The 21691-nt window shown below is 47.2% G+C and overlaps 1 protein-coding gene across 2 annotated transcripts in view; it reads right to left on the reverse strand.

Moving 5' to 3' along the window:
• The window catches only part of PIKFYVE (phosphoinositide kinase, FYVE-type zinc finger containing), a 460760-nt gene that overhangs the window by 266169 nt on the left and 172900 nt on the right, over positions 1–21691 (reverse strand). For both annotated transcript variants that reach the window (XM_075317792.1, XM_075317791.1), the window contains one exon: positions 4061–4187. In XM_075317792.1, coding sequence (XP_075173907.1) covers positions 4061–4187 — 127 coding nt within the window. The remainder of the gene's footprint in view (positions 1–4060; positions 4188–21691) is intronic.

Here is a 21691-nt window from a genome sequence, read left to right on the forward strand (position 1 = left end):
TGTCCCCCTTTTTCTGCAATTTTGGGTATCACCCTAGGTTCCTCTCAGGGCAGCTTGAGGCGTCTGACTGTCCGGGGGTGGATTCGGTGGTCAACAGAATGCAGCAGATTTGGGGGCAGGTAGTGGATAAATTGTTTCAGTCCCAAGAAACTGCCCAAACGTTTGCCAACCGGCGTCGGACTGTTGGTCCCCGGTTTAAAGTAGGGGACATGGTGTGGTTGTCCTCTAAACATATTCCTATGAGAGTTCCGTCTCCTAAATTTAAGCCCAGATTTATTGGACCTTATAAGATTTCGGAGATTATTAACCCTGTATCTTTCCGTTTGACTCTGCCTGCGTCATTTAAGATTCACAATGTCTTCCATAAGTCCTTGTTGAAGAAACATGTGGAGCCAGCAGTTCCTGCAGCAGCGCCTCCTGACCCTGTTTTGGTACAAGGGGATCTGGAGTATGAGGTTGAAAAAATTCTGGATTCCCGTCGCAGTAGGCATCAGCTTCAATACCTTGTGAAATGGAGGGGTTATGGGCAGGAGGATAACTCTTGGGTTGTGGCTTCTGATATTCATGCGGACAGGTTGGTTCGCGCCTTCCATCATGCTCATCCCGAGCGACACGGTGGCATGGGTGAGGGTTCGGTGACCCCTCCTCAAGGGGGGGGGGTACTGTTGTGAATGTTAGTTATGTTTTGGCTGCTGGGAGGCTCCCTCTGGTGGCCAGGAATGGTTTGGACTTAGTCAGGTGTGTTGTGCAGTGGGTGTTTCCTTTGCTAACTCTCTGCTTATTTAAATCCTAGTCTGATTGCAGGCTGTTGCTGGATGTCAGTAGTTCTTTGTATCTCCAGCCTGCTTAATCCTGCTCTACACCACATCTTCCCCAGATAAGTGCTTGCTCTTTATTTATTGTCTGGTTCTTTTGTTTATCTGGGTTTGTCATTTGCTGTGGTTGGTTTCAGTTTATTTGCTTGCAGGGATTTTCCCCCTCAGTGGATTGTTGGGGAAGTCCCTGCAGTTCTGTGTGGAGTATAGCTCCTTTGGGTCCATGTGTTTGTAGCTTGTTGACTTTGTTATGATTCTTGTTTTCTGTTCATTGGTATGACAAGGACACCTGGTACAGGACGGAGTTCAGATCGTGCGATCTGAGGGCCTTTTTGTACTATCAGGAAGTTGGTATTTTGCAGGGTTTTTCTCTGGCCACCATCAGTCCCTTTCCAGTCCTTTCCTATTTTAGTCAGCGGGGGCCTCACCTTTTGCTAATCCTGTCATCTACCTGTGTATTGTGTTTTTCCTATATCACCGCAGTCTTTGAATGTGGGGTCTAGCTATTCTTGTCTATTTTCTGAGGCAGACAGTTATTCATCTTTCCTTCCTTTAGGATAGCTAGTTCTCCGGCTGGGTTCGCAGTGCACAGGATGTTAGTTCACCGCTCGGCTACTTCGAGTTGTGATGGTTAGTAAGGGGATGGCGGCCAGATTAGTTGCCAATGCTCTTGTCACCTTTTGCCAATGATTTGTGGTGGTCTTCCATGGTTCCGGATCATAACAGCCTGGTATACAGGTGTAAGTGTACATGCCCGCTTAGCTATATTGGCAAAACGAGACGCCAATTACGTGTACGCATAGGAGAACATCTAGGCGACATTACCCACAATGTGATACACCTATAGCGAGACACGTTAATGTGTGTCATCAGGGAGATTCAAAAAGCATACGGTTCCAAGGAATCGAAGTTGTGCCGATGCCAATCAGGAAAGGTAGTTGGGATATTAAAATACTTCAGAGAGAGGCACGGTGGACTTTCCTACTAGATACAGTTAGTCCAAAAGGACTTAATGAGGTTTTAAGTTACACTAGTTTTATCTAGGAGCGCTAGTTGGGCCTTCTTGATTTTGCTATACCTGAGAGGGACTCTAATCAAAATATATAGCCAGGTTTTTGTTTATTTACTGACAGAATACTTTTCTGGTCAGATTTAATTCTGTGCTTTAGTTTTGCTGCATTGGTTCTCTGTTGAGACTGCATTTCCTCCCCCCAACAACACTAATAGATATCTGGCCCAGCCAGATAATCACAAGATCTGGCTTATAAGGTGGTGGTTGGGATATGATATACAACTTATAGGGGGAGCCTTTTTATAGTGTTGGTTTTTCCCCTCCTCTATAACTCCCAGTGGTATGTATGGCATTAATGCAGTGACATATGCACGTGCCAAAGGACTGATATGCTGCCCTGCATTGTTTTGCGATGTTTAGAGAATCACATTCCCTGTTGTAGCACATGTACAGGGAGGCTGGCACGTCGGAATTTGTCCGGCCCAGTATAGACATGCTCAGTGTGGGCGATGTGACTAGTGCCCCTTGGTATTATGACTGCGCATGTCTGATAGTTATGCGAAGATCACCTTCGGTCCGACATCACGGGGAAGTATGGAGAGGCCACTTTGCGCATGTGTGGAAGTGACGTTTAGGTCACTTCCGGCCCAGTGTCATGGAGCGCCATAGGGCCTTTACACTGCGCATTTGCGGAAGGGACATTCAGATCACTTCCGGCCGGTTGTCATGGAGAGCAATAGCGCGGCCACACTGCGCAGATGCGGAAGTGACGTACAGACCACTTCCGGACCGGCATTATGGAGCGGGGAGCGGGAAGAAACCAGCTCATTTAAGAGACAGAGATGAGTATGGGAGGTTGTACTACCCAGTAGGCGGCACCGTTGCACCTACAGTACCTATAGTGCAACCAGTTATTGCACACCGGACGACTTGCCTTGATATGGGCCATTGACGTCGCGCTATGGTTGCTAGTATCCTTGAAGAACTAAGGTATGTTACTCCACACCGTATTAACCTTTAAAGTGCCATCTCTTTGAGAACCTATGCAGACCTGAGGACATTACGATGTATCTCACTATGGATATATAATATCTCTTTTAGAAAGAAACCTCGGATTAGATATTCCCCTGATGAACCCCTAAGAGAAATATAGGGGGGAAACGCGTCGGGATATCCTACTGGATGGTCCCAGCAGATAATTCATCCCTGCTGGGATTCTCTATTTTTACATCTATCTGAGATTTACATCATCTTTATAACTGTGCTGGAACATATTGTGTACGGCTGTATTATGGCTGCCAAATCTATGACAACCAGTTTTTGTTAGAGATCTATCGCTGGGTGGTGTCATATTTATGATAATCTAACCCTAGTAATGACTTGTGACTAACTGCACAACTTATCCTTTTTGGTGGTGGGTCTCCCGCTTGCAACTGACGAGCTGCAGGGAGAAAATAGGGAGAGACGACGAGGAGCGGGGGGTACCCAATAACCTATGGTGCACCTCCGCTGGTAGGTAGGCGAAAGGGAGGGATAGAAAGCTCTGTCCCTATTCCCCCTAGAATTATAGAAAAACTACCTGGCAAAGAAGTACAACTACTAAAGTTGCCCCTACCCTGAGAATAGTAAATAATCAACACTATCCTCACTAATCGTCTCTATCACCTCTTTACACCCACCATATGTGACCAGTCTACACTACAATTATTTAAAAGCAATTTGGTTTTTATGACTTAAGATTTTAATATTTAATAGTAATAAAGATATTTTTAGGAGTTTTTCTTTTGGTTTTCAGCATCAGAGAAGTATAGTATTTTCCAGACTATAAGACGCACTTTTTTCACCAAAATTTGGGGAATGCGTCTTATAGTCTGGATGTAACCTGGTTGTGGGGCATGATGACATGAGGCTGCCTAGTCTGGGAAACTCATATGCTAATTAGGGCAGGGGCATTAAAGCATTCATATTAGTGAAAAGCATTATACAGGGCTGGTTAGGCAGGGAATTTGGCCATACAAGTATGACTGCTGCTGTTTTGGAGGGCATAGGGGACCTGACATATTCCCTTTAACAGAGTAACACAGTAACTGATCCATAACTGATATGCAAGACGCACACACTTAATATCAGGAGTTTTTCTTGTTAACAAGTGCTACTTATAGAGCACAAATAGAGTACTATTAGCATTTAACATGAGGATTTTGCTACATGTAAACTAAGGACATGGACCTACCATTAAGCAGTGGAAACACTTGTATATAGAACTTGTTACAGGTCCCAAGACGAGGTTTTGTCAATAGTTGGTCCATAGACATTACCAGGTCCCCTTGTGTCATTCTACTCACTCGATCTAAAACTTGCTAGACAAAAGAAAGGACAGTATAAGTGCCATGATAGACATTATTTCTATAGTAACAGATTATTGCATAGCGGGATGCTTTTAAGAATGCGGACACAAGCAGAAAACACTAACAGACTTAGGAGCTTGTAATGAGATGGAGAAGACTTAAACATTGTAAAAATTGTAGGTTCTTTTGAAATATGATGAAACTACGTTTATTGTATTTTATGAAGCGGCCACATACAATATACCAGTCACCATTGAAAAAACAAATATGCTACAAACACTAGCCCCAAATGAGGCCCAATTTGCCTGAATATGACCATTAGTTAAAACTATTGAAATCCAATGGCCCGGCCAACGGGACACACAAATTCTTCATATTCCCTATTGCGAGTACAGATGGACAGTCCAATTTACACCATAAACAATACTGCAAATTAGCAAATTACAGACTGTGTTTAGTGGAGACAAATTATCCAAGTGTGATGAAAAAATCTCACATAATTTATGTAGTTTAATACTAAATTGTTTTATATCAGAAATGGCTAAAAAATGTAGGAAACATTTTTCTATGTGCACCTCAAAAAATTAACCATTTAGCAGCTTGCTGTGACAACTTGGTGCCAAACTGTGAAACAAGTGGCTGCACGGGAACATTCCCCATTGATCTGCTGGCATGAAGCATAGCTACAGTGGGGAAAAAAGTATTTAGTCAGCCACCAATTGTGCAAGTTCTCCCACTTAAAAAGATGAGAGGCCTGTAATTGACGTCATAGGTAGACCACAACTATGAGAGACAAAATGAGAAAACAAATCCATAAAATCACCTTGTCTGATATGGCAAGAATTTTTTTGACAAATTATGGTGGAAAAAAAGTATTTAGTCATCTAAAAACATGCAAGATTTCTGGCTCTCACAGACCTGTTTCTTCTTTAAGAGGCTCCGCTGTCTTCCACTCATTACCTGTAGTAATGGCACCTGTTTGAACTTGTTATCCCCAACTTAACAATGGTCCCCTTTTACAATGGCGAGCCAAGGCCCAGACAGTTTTTAATTTGCTTTTCTGTGATTAATTGTGAACTAATATAGGGAGAGATGATTGCAGATAGATAACATTGAATACGGTGAAGTGTTGTGTTATTCTGTGCACGTAGGCCTTCAAGTTCAGGCAATTATACTTAACATAGAATTAAATTAAAATCAGAGAACTTAAGAATCAGTGCGTTTTGTGTCCTAAGGGTATCCACATTTTTTCTGTTTACTTTGCATACGGTGTTTGGGTAGATCTCTACACAGGCAGTTACTGTTCTCCAGGAACAAAGAGGACAAATCCAAGATTCATTGTTGATTTCTTTTTTTTCGTGTTTTGATCTGTTGAAATCGAGGGGTCATCCTCTGTGTAGTGACCAGGCCGGAGGAACGTGCGACAGATAATATAGACGTGGTGTAGCGTTATATTGATTTGTGCGTTCGGTGCGCTGGTAGCCCAGACAGGTGACGAAGATATTCAGCCTGAGCTATACATGAAACAAAATTCAACAGAGAACTTAATCTTTTGGTTTTGTCAGATTTTTAATGTTTTTCTGATTCCTTTGCACGCTCTTTGCCACATACGGTGTACGGTGGAGAAGATCATCACGTCATTGGCAGACCATCAAGGTTCGGGTCATCAAAGGAGTCCAGCTGGTCGGAAAACAAGGCGATCCAGTGTTGGATCTGTTTTCAAGCAGCGGAAAAGGGACTAAGGAAGCGACGACACCGAACAAGATGGCCGAACGAGTGAGTATGAATTTCACCACACTTAAACACATAAGTGAAAACAGCACATTTATCCCCATAATTCCCAACACATACAAGTCCACGGAGATGCTCTGGTCCGCTCTGCTGGACCAGGCATATGCTTATGATGCATAAGTAGATGTGTTTTCAAAAAAACAAAAAAAACGCTTAGTCATGCTAGCAAAACTAGTGTCTACATTTGAGGAGAGCATTTCCAAGTCAGAGCACTTGGAAACACTTGCTAGCACAAGGAAGGCAGAGGAAGTTATCTACCATTGCCAGGGTTGTGTGGAAAACATGAAACATCCACACACTGGAAACAGAATTACGAGATAGGGTCGAGTGCTCAGCTCAGAGGGGCAAGCAGATCTCCATGCTTGAGTCACAACTGCTGGAGATGAAGACCATTCTGATGATATTGAGAAAAAGCTGACTCAGTTTAATGCTGAGGTCAAACAACAAAAAGCGACAGTTAAATGTCGAACTTGCAGCTAGTTCTAGAAAGATAACTAGTATGCAGAATATCATCAATGATTTTTCAAGCAAGTTGCCGGCCTTGTTGTCTAAAAAAAACAAGGTTTGATCCCAAAGTTTTGCCTTCTATCGAGCAAAAAGGGTGGATATATGGACATATTAACGAGTGTAAAAGTAAAGTAGTAAAAAGTACATCACTACTAATGGAAGAATTTAAAATTTCTAAAGAAAACAAACGAGGCCCAAAATATAGCATGGCATGTGTTAGATGCTATGCTTGTACTGGATTAGGTCACATAGCCAGGTTTTGTAAATAGTCAGGGATCAAACTAGAGAGGAAACATGGTTCTGTTCAGTGTTTTAAATGTCATCTTTTTGGACATATTGCCAGGAACTGTAAGTTCAGCAATATTGTGGGGGAGAGTAGACATGTAAATCATCAGAATAGGCAGAAAGATGTGTTTTTCTCATGTGTGGTCCCACATGGGCAACAAGATGGCTGTTTGACAAACAGGGACGATACATTGAGTACAACTAAGGCCTTGATTTGAGATAACAGGCCCATAGTTATTATTGTGGGATAAACAATATTGTGTGTATACAGTTGTTTTCTTTAATAGTTTATAGGTTTGAATATATTAAGCTGTCTTGTATTTAGGTATTTTATTTTTGCTTGGTCATTATCATTACCTTTTGATAACAAATAATGGTTAGATTTGTGAGGTATAGACAAGCAGGAAGAATGTTGTAATCTTAAGGCCCCGTCACACTAAGCAACATCGCTAGCAACATCGCTGCTAACGAACAACTTTTGTGACGTAGCAGCGATGTTGCTAGTGATGTCGCTGTGTGTGACATCCAGCAACAACCTGGCCCCTGCTGTGAGGTCGTTGGTTGTTGCTGAATGTCCTGGGCCATTTTTTAGTTGTTGCTGTCCCGCTGTGAAGCACAGATCGCTGTGTGTGACAGCGAGACAGCAACAACTAAATGTGCAGGCAGCAGGAGCCAGCTTCTGCGGAGGCTGGTAACCACAGTAAACATCGGGTAACCAAGAAGCCCTGTCCTTGGTTACCCGATATTTACCTTTGTTACCAGCCTCCGCCGCTCTCACTGTCAGTGCCGACTCCTGCTCTGTGCACATTTAGCTGCAGTACACATCAGGTAATTAACCCGATGTGTGCTGTAACTAGGAGAGCAAGGAGCCAGCGCTAAGCGGTGTGCGCTGCTCCCTGCTCTGTGCAGTTGCACCCTGTACTCTGTACCCTATATATGTACCCTGTGCAGCTGCACCCGGTGTGCGCTGCTCCCTGCTCTGTGCACATTTAGCTGCAGCACACATCGGGTAATTAACCCGATGTGTGCTGTAACTAGGAGAGCAGGGAGCCAGCGCTCAGTGTGCGCTGCTCCCTGCTCTCTGCACGTGTCGCTGCGTGCGCTGGTAACCAAGGTAAATATCGGGTTGGTTACCCGATATTTACCTTAGTTACCAAGCGCAGCATCTTCCACGCGGCGCTGGGGGCTGGTCACTGGTTGCTAGTGATCTCACCAGCAACTCGTGTAGCGACGCTCCAGCGATCCCTGCCAGGTCAGTTTGCTGGTGGGATCGCTGGAGCGTCGCAGTGTGACATCTCACCAGCAACCTCCTAGCAACTTACCAGCGATCCCTATCGTTGTTGGGATCGCTGGTAAGTTGTTTAGTGTGACTGGACCTTTAGTTCTTATGTGAGAGTAATGTAAATGTAAACCCAGCCGAGGCTGTTGCTTTGTTTTCTGTATTTTTTCTATCAGACCTCCTTTGTCAAGTATATGAGATTGTACTTTTGTTTTAAGCTACAGTCTTTTATAGTTTTACAGTCTTTAACTAGATCCCTGAGATGAGATAACTGATCAGTAGTGCAGGAATGTAAATTTGCTTTGTCTCTAAAGCTGGGTTCACACATAGCGACAGCGACAACGACATCCCTGTTACGTCACCATTTTCTGTGACGTAACAGGGACCTTGTAAGTCGCTGTTATGATCGCTGCTTAGCTGTCAAACACTGCGACGCAGCAGCGATGATAACGTCGCTACATGTGCAGAGAGCAGGGAGCCGCACACACTGCTTAGCGCAGGCTCCTTGCTCTCCTAGCTACAGTACACATGGGTTAATTAACCCGATGTGTACTGCAGCTACATGTCACAGTGCAGAGAGCAGGGAGCCGCGCACACTGCTTAGCGCTGGCTCCTTGCTCTCCTAGTTATAGTACACATAGGGTTAATTACCCGATGCGTACTGCAGCTACATGTGCACAGAGCAGGAGCCGGCACTAGCAGCAAGAGCGACGGACGCTGGTAACGAAGGTAAATATCGGGTAACCAGGGAAAGGTCTTCCCTTGGTTACCCGATGTTTACAGTGGTTACAGCTTTCCGCAGCTGCCAGACGCCGGCTCCTGCTCCCTGCTCGCTTCATTTTGTCGCTCTCTCGCTGTCACACACAGCGATGTGTGCTTCACAGCGGGAGAGCGACGACGAAAAAATGAAGCAGGACATTCAGCAACGAGGAACAACCTCACAGCAGGGGCCAGCTCGTTGCTGGATGTCACACACAGCAACAGCGACGGGACGTCGATGCAACGTCACAGAAAATGGTGACGTAGCAGCGACGTCGTTGTCGTCGTCGCTGTGTGTGACACCACCTTAACCCCTTCACCCCCGGCCACTAAAACACCCTAATGACCGGGCCATTTTTTGCAATTCTGACCAGTGTCACTTTGACAGGTTATAACTCTGGAACGCTTCAACGGATCCTGGCGATCCCGAGATTGTTTTTTCGTGACATATTGTACTTCATGTCAGTGGTAAATTTAAACCGATAATTTTTGCATTTATTTGTGAAAATTTAGGAAATTTTGCAAAAATTTTGAAAATTTCGCAATTTTCAAACTTTGAAAATTTATGCCCATAAATCTGAGAGATATGTCACACAAAATAGTTACTAAAAAAAAAAAAAAAAAAAACTTTCCCACATGTCTACTTTACATCAGCGCAATTTTCGAAACAAAATTTTTTTCGTTAGGAAGTTAGAAGGGGTCAAAGGTCATCAGCGATTTCTCATTTTTCCAACAAAATTTAGAAAATAATTTTTTTTAGGGACATCACATCCCATTTGAGGTGACTTTGAGAGGCCGAGGTGACAGAAAATACCCAAAAGTGACCCCATTCTAAAAACTGCACCCCTCACTCTGCTCAAAACCACATCCAAAAAGTTTATTAACCCTTTAGGTGCTTCACATAAACCAAAGCAAGGAAAAGAAAAGAAGGAAAAAATGAAAATTTTACTTTTTAACACAAAAATGTTACTTTAGCCATAAAATTTCCATTTTCACAAGGGAGAAAAGAGAAAGTACACCATACAATTTATTGTGCATTTTCTCCTGAGTACGCTGATACCCCATATGTGGTAAAAATCAATTGATTGGGCGCACAGCGGAGCTCGGAAGGGAAGGCGCGCCATTTGAATTTTTGAACGCAAAATTAGCTGCACTCAGCGGACGCCATGTCGGGTTTGAAGACCCCCTGAGGTGCCTAAATAATGGAGCTCCCCCACAAGTGACCCCATTTTGGAAACTAGAGCCCTCAAATATTTTTTCTAGATGTTTGGTGAGCACTTTGAACACCTGGGGGCTTCACAGAAGTTTAGAACGTTGAGCTGTGAAAAGAAAAAAAAATTTTTTACCACAAAACTGTTGCTTCAACTAGGTAGCTTTTTTTTCCACAAGGGTATCAGCAAAAAATTCACCATAAAATTTATAGTGCATTTTTTCCTGAGTACGCAGATAACTCATATGTGGTGGAAAGTAATTGTTTGGGCGCATGGCGGGGCTCAGAAGAGGAGCACCATTTGACAGCAAAATTGGTTGGAATCATTAGCGGACGCCATGTCACGTTTTGGAGACCCCCTATGGTACCTAAACAGTGGAGCTCCCCCACAAGTGACCCCATTTTGGAAACTAGACCCCTCAAGGAGTTTATCTAGATGTTTAGCGAGCCCCAAGGGGCTCCACAGAAGTTGATAATGTTGAGCCATGAATACAATTTTTTTTTTTCACCACAAAACTATCACTTGAAGCAGGTAGCTTTTTTTCCACAAGGGTATCAGGAAAAAATGCACCATAAAATTTATAGTGCAATTTATCCTGAGTACGCAGATACCTCATATGTGGTGGAAAGTAATTGTTTGGGCGCATGGTGGGGCTCAGAAGAGAAGGAGCGCCATTTGACAGCAAATTTGGTTGGAATCATTAGCGGACGCCATGTCACGTTTGGAGACCCCCTATGGTGCCTAAACAGTGGAGATCCCCCACAAATTACCCCATTTCGGAACTAGACCCCTCAAGGAATTTATCTAGATGTTTGGTGAGCCCCTTGTACCCTCAGGGGCTCCACAGAAGTTGATAACGTTGAACCGTGAAAATTATTTTTTTTTTTAACCACAAAATTTTTGTATCAACCAGGTAGCTTTTTTTTTTTTACAACGGTATCAGGAAAAAATGTACCATAAAACATATTGTGCAATTTTTCCTGAGTACGTAGATACCTCATATGTGGTGGAAAGTAATTGTTTGGGCGCACGGCGGGGCTCAGAAGAGAAGGAACGCCATTTAACTTTTCAGACGCGGTGCACTGATCGGCCGCTGCAGGACGCACGGTCGGATGAGATACAAAAAGCGTTGGGGATACGGAAAAAAAAAAGGTCACGCCAAAAATTGAGCAGGGATGCCGATCCGTTATGTGCATCCCTGATCAGCGCTCGGCGGGACGCACAGACGGATGCCATACAAAAAGCGTCGCAAATACGGAAAAAAGTCACGCCAAAAATTGAGCAGGGATGCCGATCCGTTATCTGCATCCCTGATCAGCGCTCGGCGGGACGCACGGACGGACGCGATACAAAAAGCGTCGCAAATACGGAAAAAAGTCACGCCAAAAATTGAGCAGGGATGCCGATCCAGTATCTGCATCCCTGATCAGCGCTCGGCGGGACGCACGGACGGATGAGATACAAAAAGCGTCGCAAATACGGAAAAAAGTCACGCCAAAAATTGAGCAGGGATGCCAATCCGTTATCTGCATCCCTGATCAGCGCTCGGCGGGACGCATGGACGGACGCGATACAAAAAGCGTCGCGAATACGGAAAAAAGTCACGCCAAAAATTGAGCAGGGATGCCGATCCGTTATCTGCATCCCTGATCAGCGCTCGGCGGGACGCACGGACGGATGAGGTGTAAAAATGGACAGGATACAAGAAAAAAAAAAGTTATACTCACAGTAACAAGAGGATCACTGACGAGAAGAGCTGCACAGGAACAAGAAGGCAGTGAGATGGACAGCTATACAGGAGCAGCAGGCAGGACGTTGGACAGATCAGCAGAAGGACCCAGCGATGGAGGCAGATGTGATCGGGCCAGTGAAGACCTCGGACGACCCGTGAAGGCAGGTAAGAGGACGTCGGGGGGGGGGGAGCAGAGGGGGATGGGGGGGGATGGGGAGAGGGGGGGCAGATGGGGGGGGGCAGAGGGAGAGCAGAGGGGGCGGAGAAGCAAAGGCAGAAGGAAGGAACCTTGGAAGCAGAATAGAGATGACAGAGGAGGCAGGCAGATCGCGTGGGGAGCAGATCGGGATGCCGGGGGGCAGATCGGGGCGTAGGGGGGCAGATCGGGGCGTAGGGGGGCAGATCGGGGGGGGGGCACGGGCAGGGGCCTTCACGGGAGCGCACAGGGGCCTTCACGGGAGCGTGCAGGGGCCATCGCCGGAGCGCAATACTTACCATTGGAGCAGGCGCGGTGACAGCAGAGGCGGCGTCTGCGGCGGCAGCAGCGGTGGCGTGGTACCAAAAGTACCAGCCACTCCACGCTGCAGACATGTTGGGGAAGGGTCCCCAGACCAGGACAGGCCTGGGGAGGGCGGCCACCTCCAGATCAGACCGCCCCACTGCACACTGATTGGAGCGATTGCGCGTCATAGCACGATCGCTCCAATCAGTGCTGCAGGGGCTGGGGGCGACATGTTTGAGGTCCACCTATGATATGCTGCAGCAGCTGCGGCATCTCATAGCTGGATCTCACAGTCTCGCACTAATTCCGGCATTATTTTTGCCGAAATTAGTGCGAACGATGTGGTTGGCGGTTTAGATTTGAACAGCCAATCACATCGATCGCCTATGGGGGGTGGCGATGCCACCCCCCCTGGGGTCAAGCAAAGGTCCCCTGCTGTAAGAAACAGCAGGGGACATCATTTGAAAGCCGTTGCTATGGCCACGGCAATCAAATGAAGTTTAGGCAGTAAAATTACGTCCCTGGTCGTTAAGTCACGTTAAAATCGGACGTAATTTTACTGCCCGCGGTCGTGAAGGGGTTAAGTGAAGTAGATGCAAGAGTTGACTGTGTTCTTTCGTCTTAGAAACTGTTTTTTCATGTTGTCCTATACATTCAGTTTGAATAGAGTTATGTTTATTTACGTGAGCTAAGACAGACAGGAGGTATGTATGGATAATAAGCGTGCACGCTGGAGTGATGTATTATCCATTATGCTTAGATCTAGAAGTTCGGACGGATGGCATATCGATTATTCAAATCTTGATGCAGGAAACAGATAAAACAGTGTATCTAAGTTTGTTTTTGTTGATAGAGAATGCAGAAAAAGAGAATTTTGTTTACTTACTGTAAATTCTTTTTCTTATACTTCCGTATTGGGAGACCCAGACCATGGGTGTATAGCTTCTGCCTCCGGAGTACACACAAAGTACTACACTTAAAAGTGTAGCTCCTCCATCTGAGCTTATACCCGCCCTGGTGAGCCAGTCCCAGCCAGTTTAGTGCAAAAGCTGAAGGAGAATAGCCACCCACAAGTAGAACCGAGTAAGAACCGGAACAACCGGAGACACTGTCCACGACAACAGCTGGTGATAACACACGGAACAAGAAAATTGCCAACAGGCAACAGGGAGGGAGCTGGGTCTCCCAATACGGAACTATAAGAAAAAGAATTTACGGTAAGTAAACAAAATTCTCTTTATCTTTATCGTTCCTTTGGGAGACCCAGACCATGGGACGTTCCAAAGCAGTCCCTGGGTGGGAAATAAACAGAAAAACTAAGAAGTAGGCAGAACCTAACTTCACAAGTGGGCGACAGCCGCCTGAAGGATGCGTCTGCCCAAGCTCGCATCTGCCGAAGCATGAGCATGCACTTGGTAGTGCTTCGAAAAGGTATGCAGGCTAGTCCAAGTGGCAGCCTGACAGACTTGTTGAGCCGTAGCCTGGTGCCTAAAAGCCCAAGAGGCACCGACAGCTCTGGTCGAGTGTGCTTTAATCCCCGGCGGGGGAGGCACCTGAGTACTCTGGTAGGCGTCCGAAATTGTAGATCTAATCCAATGGGCCAAGGTCGGCTTAGAAGCAGGGAGCCCTTTGCGCCGCCCTGTGGTTAGCACAAAAATAGAGGGGCAACGCCTAAGCGCAGCGGTGCGAGACACATAAATCCGGAGAGCACGCACCAGATCTAGAGTATGCAGTGCTTTTTCAAAGCGATGAACAGGGGCCGGACAGAAGGAAGGTAAGGAAATGTCCTGGTTAAGGTGGAAGGGAGAGACCACCTTAGGAAGAAAGTCCGGAGTCGGACGGAGAACCACCTTGTCTTGATGAAAGACTAAAAAAGGAGACTCCGAGGAGAGCGCAGCCAAATCAGAGACTCTCCTGAGAGAAGTTATGGCAACTAGAAAGGCCACTTTCTGAGAAAGACGATACAAAGAAACCTCCCTAAGAGGCTCAAAAGGGGGTTTCTGCAATACCATGAGGACCAAGTTAAGGTCCCAGGGATCCAAGGGCCGCCGATAAGGCGGAATGATGTGAGACGCGCCTTGCATGAAGGTGCGGACCTGAGCCAGCCGGGCGAGACGCCGCTGGGACAGCACTGACAGAGCTGAGACTTGTCCATTGAGAGAGTTGAGGGACAGTCCTAGCTGCAGACCGGACTGTAGAAAAGACAGAAGGGTCGGCAAGGAGAATGGCCAAGGAGGATGGCCGAAAGAGCGACACCAGGACAGGAAAATTTTCCAAGTCCTGTGATAGATCTTGGCGGAGGAAGACTTACAGGCCCGAGTCATAGTGGAGATGACTTCAGGAAAAATACCAGAAGCCGTCAAAATCCAGGACTCAAGAGCCACGCCGTCAATTTGAGGGCCGCAGAATTCGGGCGGAAAAACGGACCTTGCAAGAGTAGGTCTGGACGGTCCGGGAGATGCCACGGCATCTCTACGGACAGTTGGAGCAGGTCCGGATACCAAGCTCGCCTGGGCCAGTCCGGTGCAATGAGGATGACTCGACGGCCCTCCATTCTGATCTTGCGCAGGACTCTGGGCAAGAGAGCTAGAGGGGGAAACACGTAGGACAGACGAAACTGGGACCAGTCTTGAACCAGACCGTCCGCGGCGAAGGCCTGAGGATCATGGGAGCGAGCCACGTAAACAGGAACCTTGTTGTTGAGACGGGATGCCATTAGGTCCACGTCCGGAGTGCCCCATTTGCGGCAGATTGACTGAAACACTGCCGGGTGCAGGGACCACTTGCCACCGTCCACGCATTGACGGCTGAGATAATCTGCCTCCCAGTTGTCCACGCCTGGGATGTGGACTGCGGATATGGTGGACTTGGAGTCCTCCGCCCATTGAAGGATGCGTTGTACCTCCATCATTGCCAGGCGGCTGCGTGTCCCGCCTTGGTGATTGATGTAGGCAACCGCTGTCGCGTTGTCTGACTGGACTCGAATGTGCCTGCCCGCCAACAGGTGGTGAAAAGCTAGGAGAGCTAGAAGCACAGCTCTGGTTTCCAGCACATTGATTGAAAGGGCTGACTCGGACGGAGTCCAAGTGCCCTGTGCTCTGTGGTGGAGATATACCGCTCCCCAGCCGGATAGGCTCGCATCCGTGGTGAGAATCACCCAGGAAGGGGTCAGAAAGGAGCGCCCTTGGGACAGGGAGAGGGGCCGAAGCCACCACTGAAGAGAGCTCCTGGTCCGTGGCGACAGAGCCACTAACCTGTGTAAGGAGGAAGGCCGCTTGTCCCAACAGCGGAGAATGTCCAGCTGCAGAGGGCGCAGATGGAACTGGGCAAAGGGAACAGCCTCCATGGACGCTACCATTTGACCCAGCACCTGCATCAGGCGCCTGAGGGTATAACAGCGGGGCCTCAGGAGAGAGCGCACCGCTAGCTGGAGAGACTGCTGTTTGATTAAGGGCAACTTCACAAGTGCCGGCAAAGTCTCGAACTGCATCCCTAGGTACGTGAGACTCTGGGTCGGAGTCAGAGTGGATTTGGGAAGATTGACAAGCCACCCGAATTGGGCTAGAGTGGCGAGAGTGAGCGAGACACTCCGCTGACAGTCTGCGCTGGATGGAGCCTTGACCAGAAGGTCGTCCAGATAAGGAAGCACTGTCAACGCCTGGAGGTGCAGGACCGCAATCACTGCCGCCATAACCTTGGTGAATACCCGAGGGGCCGTGGCTAATCCGAAGGGGAGAGCCACAAATTGGAAATGATCCTCTCCTATTGCAAAACGTAACAAACGCTGGTGTGAAACTGCGATTGGCACATGTAGATAGGCATCTCTGATGTCGATGGACGCCAGGAAATCCCCTTGGGTCATAGAGGCAATGACTGATCGCAGAGACTCCATGCGAAAATGCCGCACCCGAACATGCTTGTTGAGAAGCTTGAGATCCAGGATGGGCCGGAAGGTACCGTCCTTTTTGGGAACTAGGAAGAGGTTTGAGTAAAAACCTCTGAACCGTTCCCGAGGGGGAACTGGTACAATCACTCAGTTTGCCTGCAAGGATGCCACGGCCTGCGAGAAGGCGGCGGCCTTGGAGCAGGGGGGAGTTGAGAGAAAAAAATCTGTTTGGCGGGCTGGAAGAGAATTCTATCCTGTAGCCGTGAGATATGATATCCCTCACCCACTGATCGGAGACTTGCTTTAACCAAGCGTCGCCAAAGTGGGAGAGCCTGCCACCGACTAAGGACGTGGCTGGAGCGGGCAGAGAGTCATGAGGAGGCTGCCTTAGTGGCAGAACCTCCTGCGGTCTTCTGCGGACGCGCTTTTGGGCGCCAGTTGGATTTCTGATCCTTAGCTGAGTTAGCGGACGAGGAGGAAGGCTTAGAGGACGACCAGTTGGAGGAACGAAAGGAACGAAACCTCGATTGATTCCTACCCTGGGCGGGTTTCCTGGTCTTGGTTTGTGGCATTGAAGTACTCTTCCCGCCAGTAGCTTCCTTAATAATTTCATCCAGCTGTTCACCGAACAGAAGGGAACCAGCAAAAGGGAGCCCAGCAAGAAACTTCTTGGAAGAAGCATCTGCCTTCCACTCTCGAAGCCACAAGATCCTGCGGATAACAAGGGAATTAGCTGAAGCCACCGCAGTGCGGTGAGCAGCCTCTAGCATGGCAGACATGGCATAAGATGAAAAAGCTGAAGCCTGAGAAGTTAAGGTAACCATCTCAGGCATAGATTCCTTGGTGAGGGAATGCATCTCCTCTAGAGAAGCAGAGATGGCTTTGAGAGCCCACACTGCTGCAAAAGTCGGGGAAAACGCGGCCCCCGCAGCTTCATACACAGATTTGGCCAGAAGGTCAATCTGACGGTCAGTGGAATCCTTAAGTGAGGTGCCGTCAGCCACCGACACAACGGTCCAGGCTGAGAGCCTAGACACCGGAGGGTCTACCTTTGGGGAGTGAGACCACTCCTTGACCACCTCAGGTGGAAATGGAAACCGGTCATCAGAACCACGCTTTGGAAAGCGTTTGTCAGGACAGGCCCTGGGTTTGGACACAGTGGTCTGAAAACTGGAGTGGTTAAAGAACACACTCTTCACTCTCTTAGGCGAGGTAAACTGATGCTTTTCTGCCAAAGAGGGTAGCTCCTCAGACTGGCGGATTGAGATCCAGCACAGAATTAATAGAAGCAATCAAGTCACTAAGATCTGAATCACCCTCAGAGAAATCAATGGGGTACATAGCCTCTGAGCCCCCCGTGAGGGCATCCTCCTCATCTTGTGAGTCAGCTCTTGAGACAGAGCCGCGGGATGAGGAGGGGGAGGAAACCCTGCGCCTTCTCTTAGAAGGACGGGGTCTGGGACCAGATGATGAATCCTCTGTGAGCTCCGATGGACGGAGGTCAGAGGATAGGAATCCTCTGTCAGGAGTATTAGAGGCACCCTGTGAGGAGGGCTGATGCATATTCATCAAAGTCCTGGACAAAAGTCCCATGGACTCAGCAAATGACTGGGATATGGACCTAGAAAAGGACTCTACCCAGGCCGGGGGTTCAGCCACAGGTGCAGCAGCAGCCAGAGAGACCACTGGGGGTGAAACTCCAGGCTGTGGCACCGCCAAGTTAGAGCAACCATCACAATGTGGAAAAGTGCTCGGCTCAGGCAGCGGGAGCTTACATGCAGTGCATACAGAATAAAGCTTTGGAGCCTTGCTCCTTGTGTGAGACATGCTGCTGGAGTGGGGGCTTTAGAGAATGAACCCCAGGGAGAATATACAGAGGTCCACAACCGGAGACCGACTGTGGCTTACCAGACCGCTGGGCGCGGTGTTGTGTGCCCTCCAGATCCCGAAGCCCGGTCCCCAATGCACAGCACCTCAGCAGAGATGCAGAGTGCAGGATGTCCCAGCGCAGAGTGAACTCTGCCTGAGAAATGGCCGCCGGAGCGAAGAGAGGGGGCGGGACTAGGGGGCGTTCCTATAGGAGAGCTATAGAGACCTGCAGGGGAGGAGGGACGCCCTCCCCTGTGCAGAACGGCCGCCGGGAGGAGCCGTGCCTGTCCCTCTGCATGAGTGACATGCGAGGGCAGGAAAACGAAACTAGGCCTCCGGCTAAATTTAAGCGGCGAGGCCGACGCGCAGGCACCATCGGCGCGGTTCTCGGGCAAAAGCTAGAGAACCCGCCGGAAATGTCAAAAGAAAAACATTCAGCATACTCTCCCCATACAATAAAGAACCGGGACCCCCAACACAAACGTCTCAGGTACTTAGCTGCTGAGACGCAGGGCCAGGTCCTTGGGGATGAGTGCTCCGGTCCAACAGAATCCTCAAGGGGCTGTGGATGGAGACCGGTCTCCTGCCAGGCATGAAGACCGTGCTGGCTCCTACTTCAACCCAGAGCCCAGGAGGGATGGTGAAGGAGCGCGGCATGTAAGGCTCCAGCCTTGGAAATCAACCTTACAACACCGCCGACACAGTGGGGTGAGAAGGGACATGCCGGGAGTCCAGACGTGGACCCGCTTTTCTTCAAACTCTTTCCAAAAATCAAATAAATCAGATGAGAATGAATGTGTGGATGTATGGCTCCTGAACACAAAGCGATAAACTGGCTGGGACTGGCTCACCAGGGGGTGTATAAGCTCAGAGGGAGGAGCTACACTTTTAAGTGTAGTACTTTGTGTGTCCTCCGGAGGCAGAAGCTAAACACCCATGGTCTGGGTCTCCCAAAGGAACGATAAAGAAACAATGGAAATGGGATATATTTTATTGGGCAGCTCTCCAAAGGTTAACAGGGGGAGGTGGACCTGAAATAACAGGCACACTCACACTGTATAACGTGGAAAGAGTGAGTTTAGTGCAGCCACTGAGCATAAAATAAAACATTGTATATTATGTTCTAACTGCACCTGACAATCCAGGAGCGTATATTCCTTTCTCGTTTTAGGTCAAACAGATTCGGCTGTGATGTTCCAGAAAATCCTTTGTGGGTTTGATGAAGAATGGAAGACCTCTCCTGACAGATTTCAGCCATGAGGAGACTGGGATATAAAGATTCCAGCATCATGGCTGGAGGGTGGGATTGGTTGTTAATTTACATTCACAAAGTTACATCACTCTTCTAATATTGCCTCCTTGTCGTGGTCATTATCATTAATACTGGACTCCATCATTATATACTGGACTGTCTAAAATTTCAGGAGTACCAAAAGAGGGACTACTCAACAGCACAGAGATAAGGCTGAGCACTATAACTCAGCCAGAGACGGGTCTTAAGGACAAAAGATGAATCCAGTCCTTTACCCCGGATCCATTATATATATATATATATATATATATATATATATATATATATATGAACATTTTATGTATAAATATATGGTAATGTTGTGTTTGTTGTTTATGTCTGGGTATTGCACCCCTACTAAATTCATAAGCATGCATTTATCACTGGGAGATAATCCATATACACATGGGTCAATAATCTTTATGGAGGTGCTTTATGGATCAGGAGATATTTGCTATTTTTACCTTAAGTCTATATATGGATTCGTAGCAAAGGTATATATTTTGTGTAATAAAGTTTTTTATGTGTTGTGTGGTGTGAATGGGGAAATTAGAATAAGGTTCTTTAGGGACAGCTCCCCTCATTTCATAGTTATGTTCCACTTCAACCCTAGCATTTGGTAATGTTCATAAGGGATGGATTGAAAGTCGGTTAGTTAAGACGGTGTTTAAATCCCGCAGTCAGCTTAGGTATCGCTGACATCACGCCCCACCCTAAATATTCCGATCTGCTATACATAAACCTATGTATCTATTCATGGATGAACCTCATCAATAGTAAGATGGCAGGGTAAGGGGTGTCTACATAGGATAGTTACGTGGGCGACCTATGGTCAATGTGGGTGGAGCCCTTCTAGAGTCTGACCAGCAATAACAGACTTTGGGTAGGCGGATACTAGAATATCGGCAATTATGTTGTCCGTTCCCCATCACGCCAGGATGTAAAGAGTGGCTGGGTGAGGGAGTGTAGACAGGCCATGATTATTGGTACCACTAAATGAGGGAGGGGCTCCACGAGGCCAGGCCCAACTACCTTTTGTGACACTCGGCAGTCCCATCACGCCACGACACCAGGATGAAGACGGTATATTCTGTAGATGGACACTGTTACCGTACAGCAGGGAAGTTACCAGAATGGGTGATGTTTAGATACCTAAGTTTAATACTTCATTCCATCCTGAACTATTATCAGTTATAGGATTGAGCAGACACAGACACAGCACTAAACTTCCCGCATCATAATTGTCGTGTTCTCGACAACAGGGGGAATGTAGCAGGGAAGTTAATTGTGAAATAATATATAATAATATAATTTCTCTTGTGCTGGATGGGGGAGGGTAACACACACAGAAGATCATGTCTTTTACCCTCAGCCAGGTTGGGAGGCGTTCTCCAACACCTGGCTATACACACGCCCCCATGACATCACAGGTTACAGCCAATCATAGGGCTAAATGAATCTTGGTCACAAGCCCTATATTAAGCTGACTCCTTACCCGCTCTCTCTCTTCTTCTTCTCTCTTGCTTCCTGGATGGTCACACAAAAGGATGGCTGAGTACTCCTCATATAGGGATAGATAGTATCATATTGTTGGGTGGGCTGTAACTGTGTGAGTGCCATAGTGGGTGGTATGTAACTGTGGGTTTTATAGTTAAGTATTTACTGGCGTTTTATTGTATTGTATGTGTATATATTAGTGCATTTGCTTGAATTATATAGTGTATTCTTGTAGTCTTGTTAGTTAATAATAAAACGTGTTATATTTTATTATTACAACAAAGTGACTGAGTATATGCTTGATTGGGATGCACCAGGTATTAAGGGCAAAGCAGAATAAGGCAATAGGAACAGAGAAATTATTACCCTTGGGAATATATACAGTATATTTGTGATATTGGGAATAGATCCTTTGTGATAGTAAAGAGACGAAGGTCTTTTACACCTTTTGCACAACAATAGTTGGGGTGTTGGTGCTTTTATCCCCCTTTCAGTGGTGTGCTTTTATGTCCCTTTCACAGAGGCACTTTTAGTCCCCTTTTACAGTCCACAACTTCAACGGTCACACTCCAAACTCCACTAAGGTGAAGACGAAAGAGCTGACGAAGGACACTAGAAACAAAATTGTAGCCTTGCACCAGGCTGGGAAGACTGAATCTGCAATAGGCAAGCAGCTTGGTGTGATGAAATCAACTGTGGGAGCAATCATAAGAAAATGAAAGACATACAAGACCACTGATAATCTCCCTTGATCTGGAGCTCAACACAAGATCTCACCCCATGGGGTCAAAATGATCACAAGAACGGTGAGCAAAAAATCACAGAACCACATGGGGGGACCTAGTGAATGACCTGCATAGAGCTGAGACCACCGTAACAAAGGCTACCAACAGTAACACACTACGCC

The sequence above is a fragment of the Anomaloglossus baeobatrachus genome, chromosome 7 (genome assembly GCF_048569485.1).
Source record: "Anomaloglossus baeobatrachus isolate aAnoBae1 chromosome 7, aAnoBae1.hap1, whole genome shotgun sequence".
NCBI lineage: Eukaryota > Metazoa > Chordata > Amphibia > Anura > Aromobatidae > Anomaloglossus > Anomaloglossus baeobatrachus.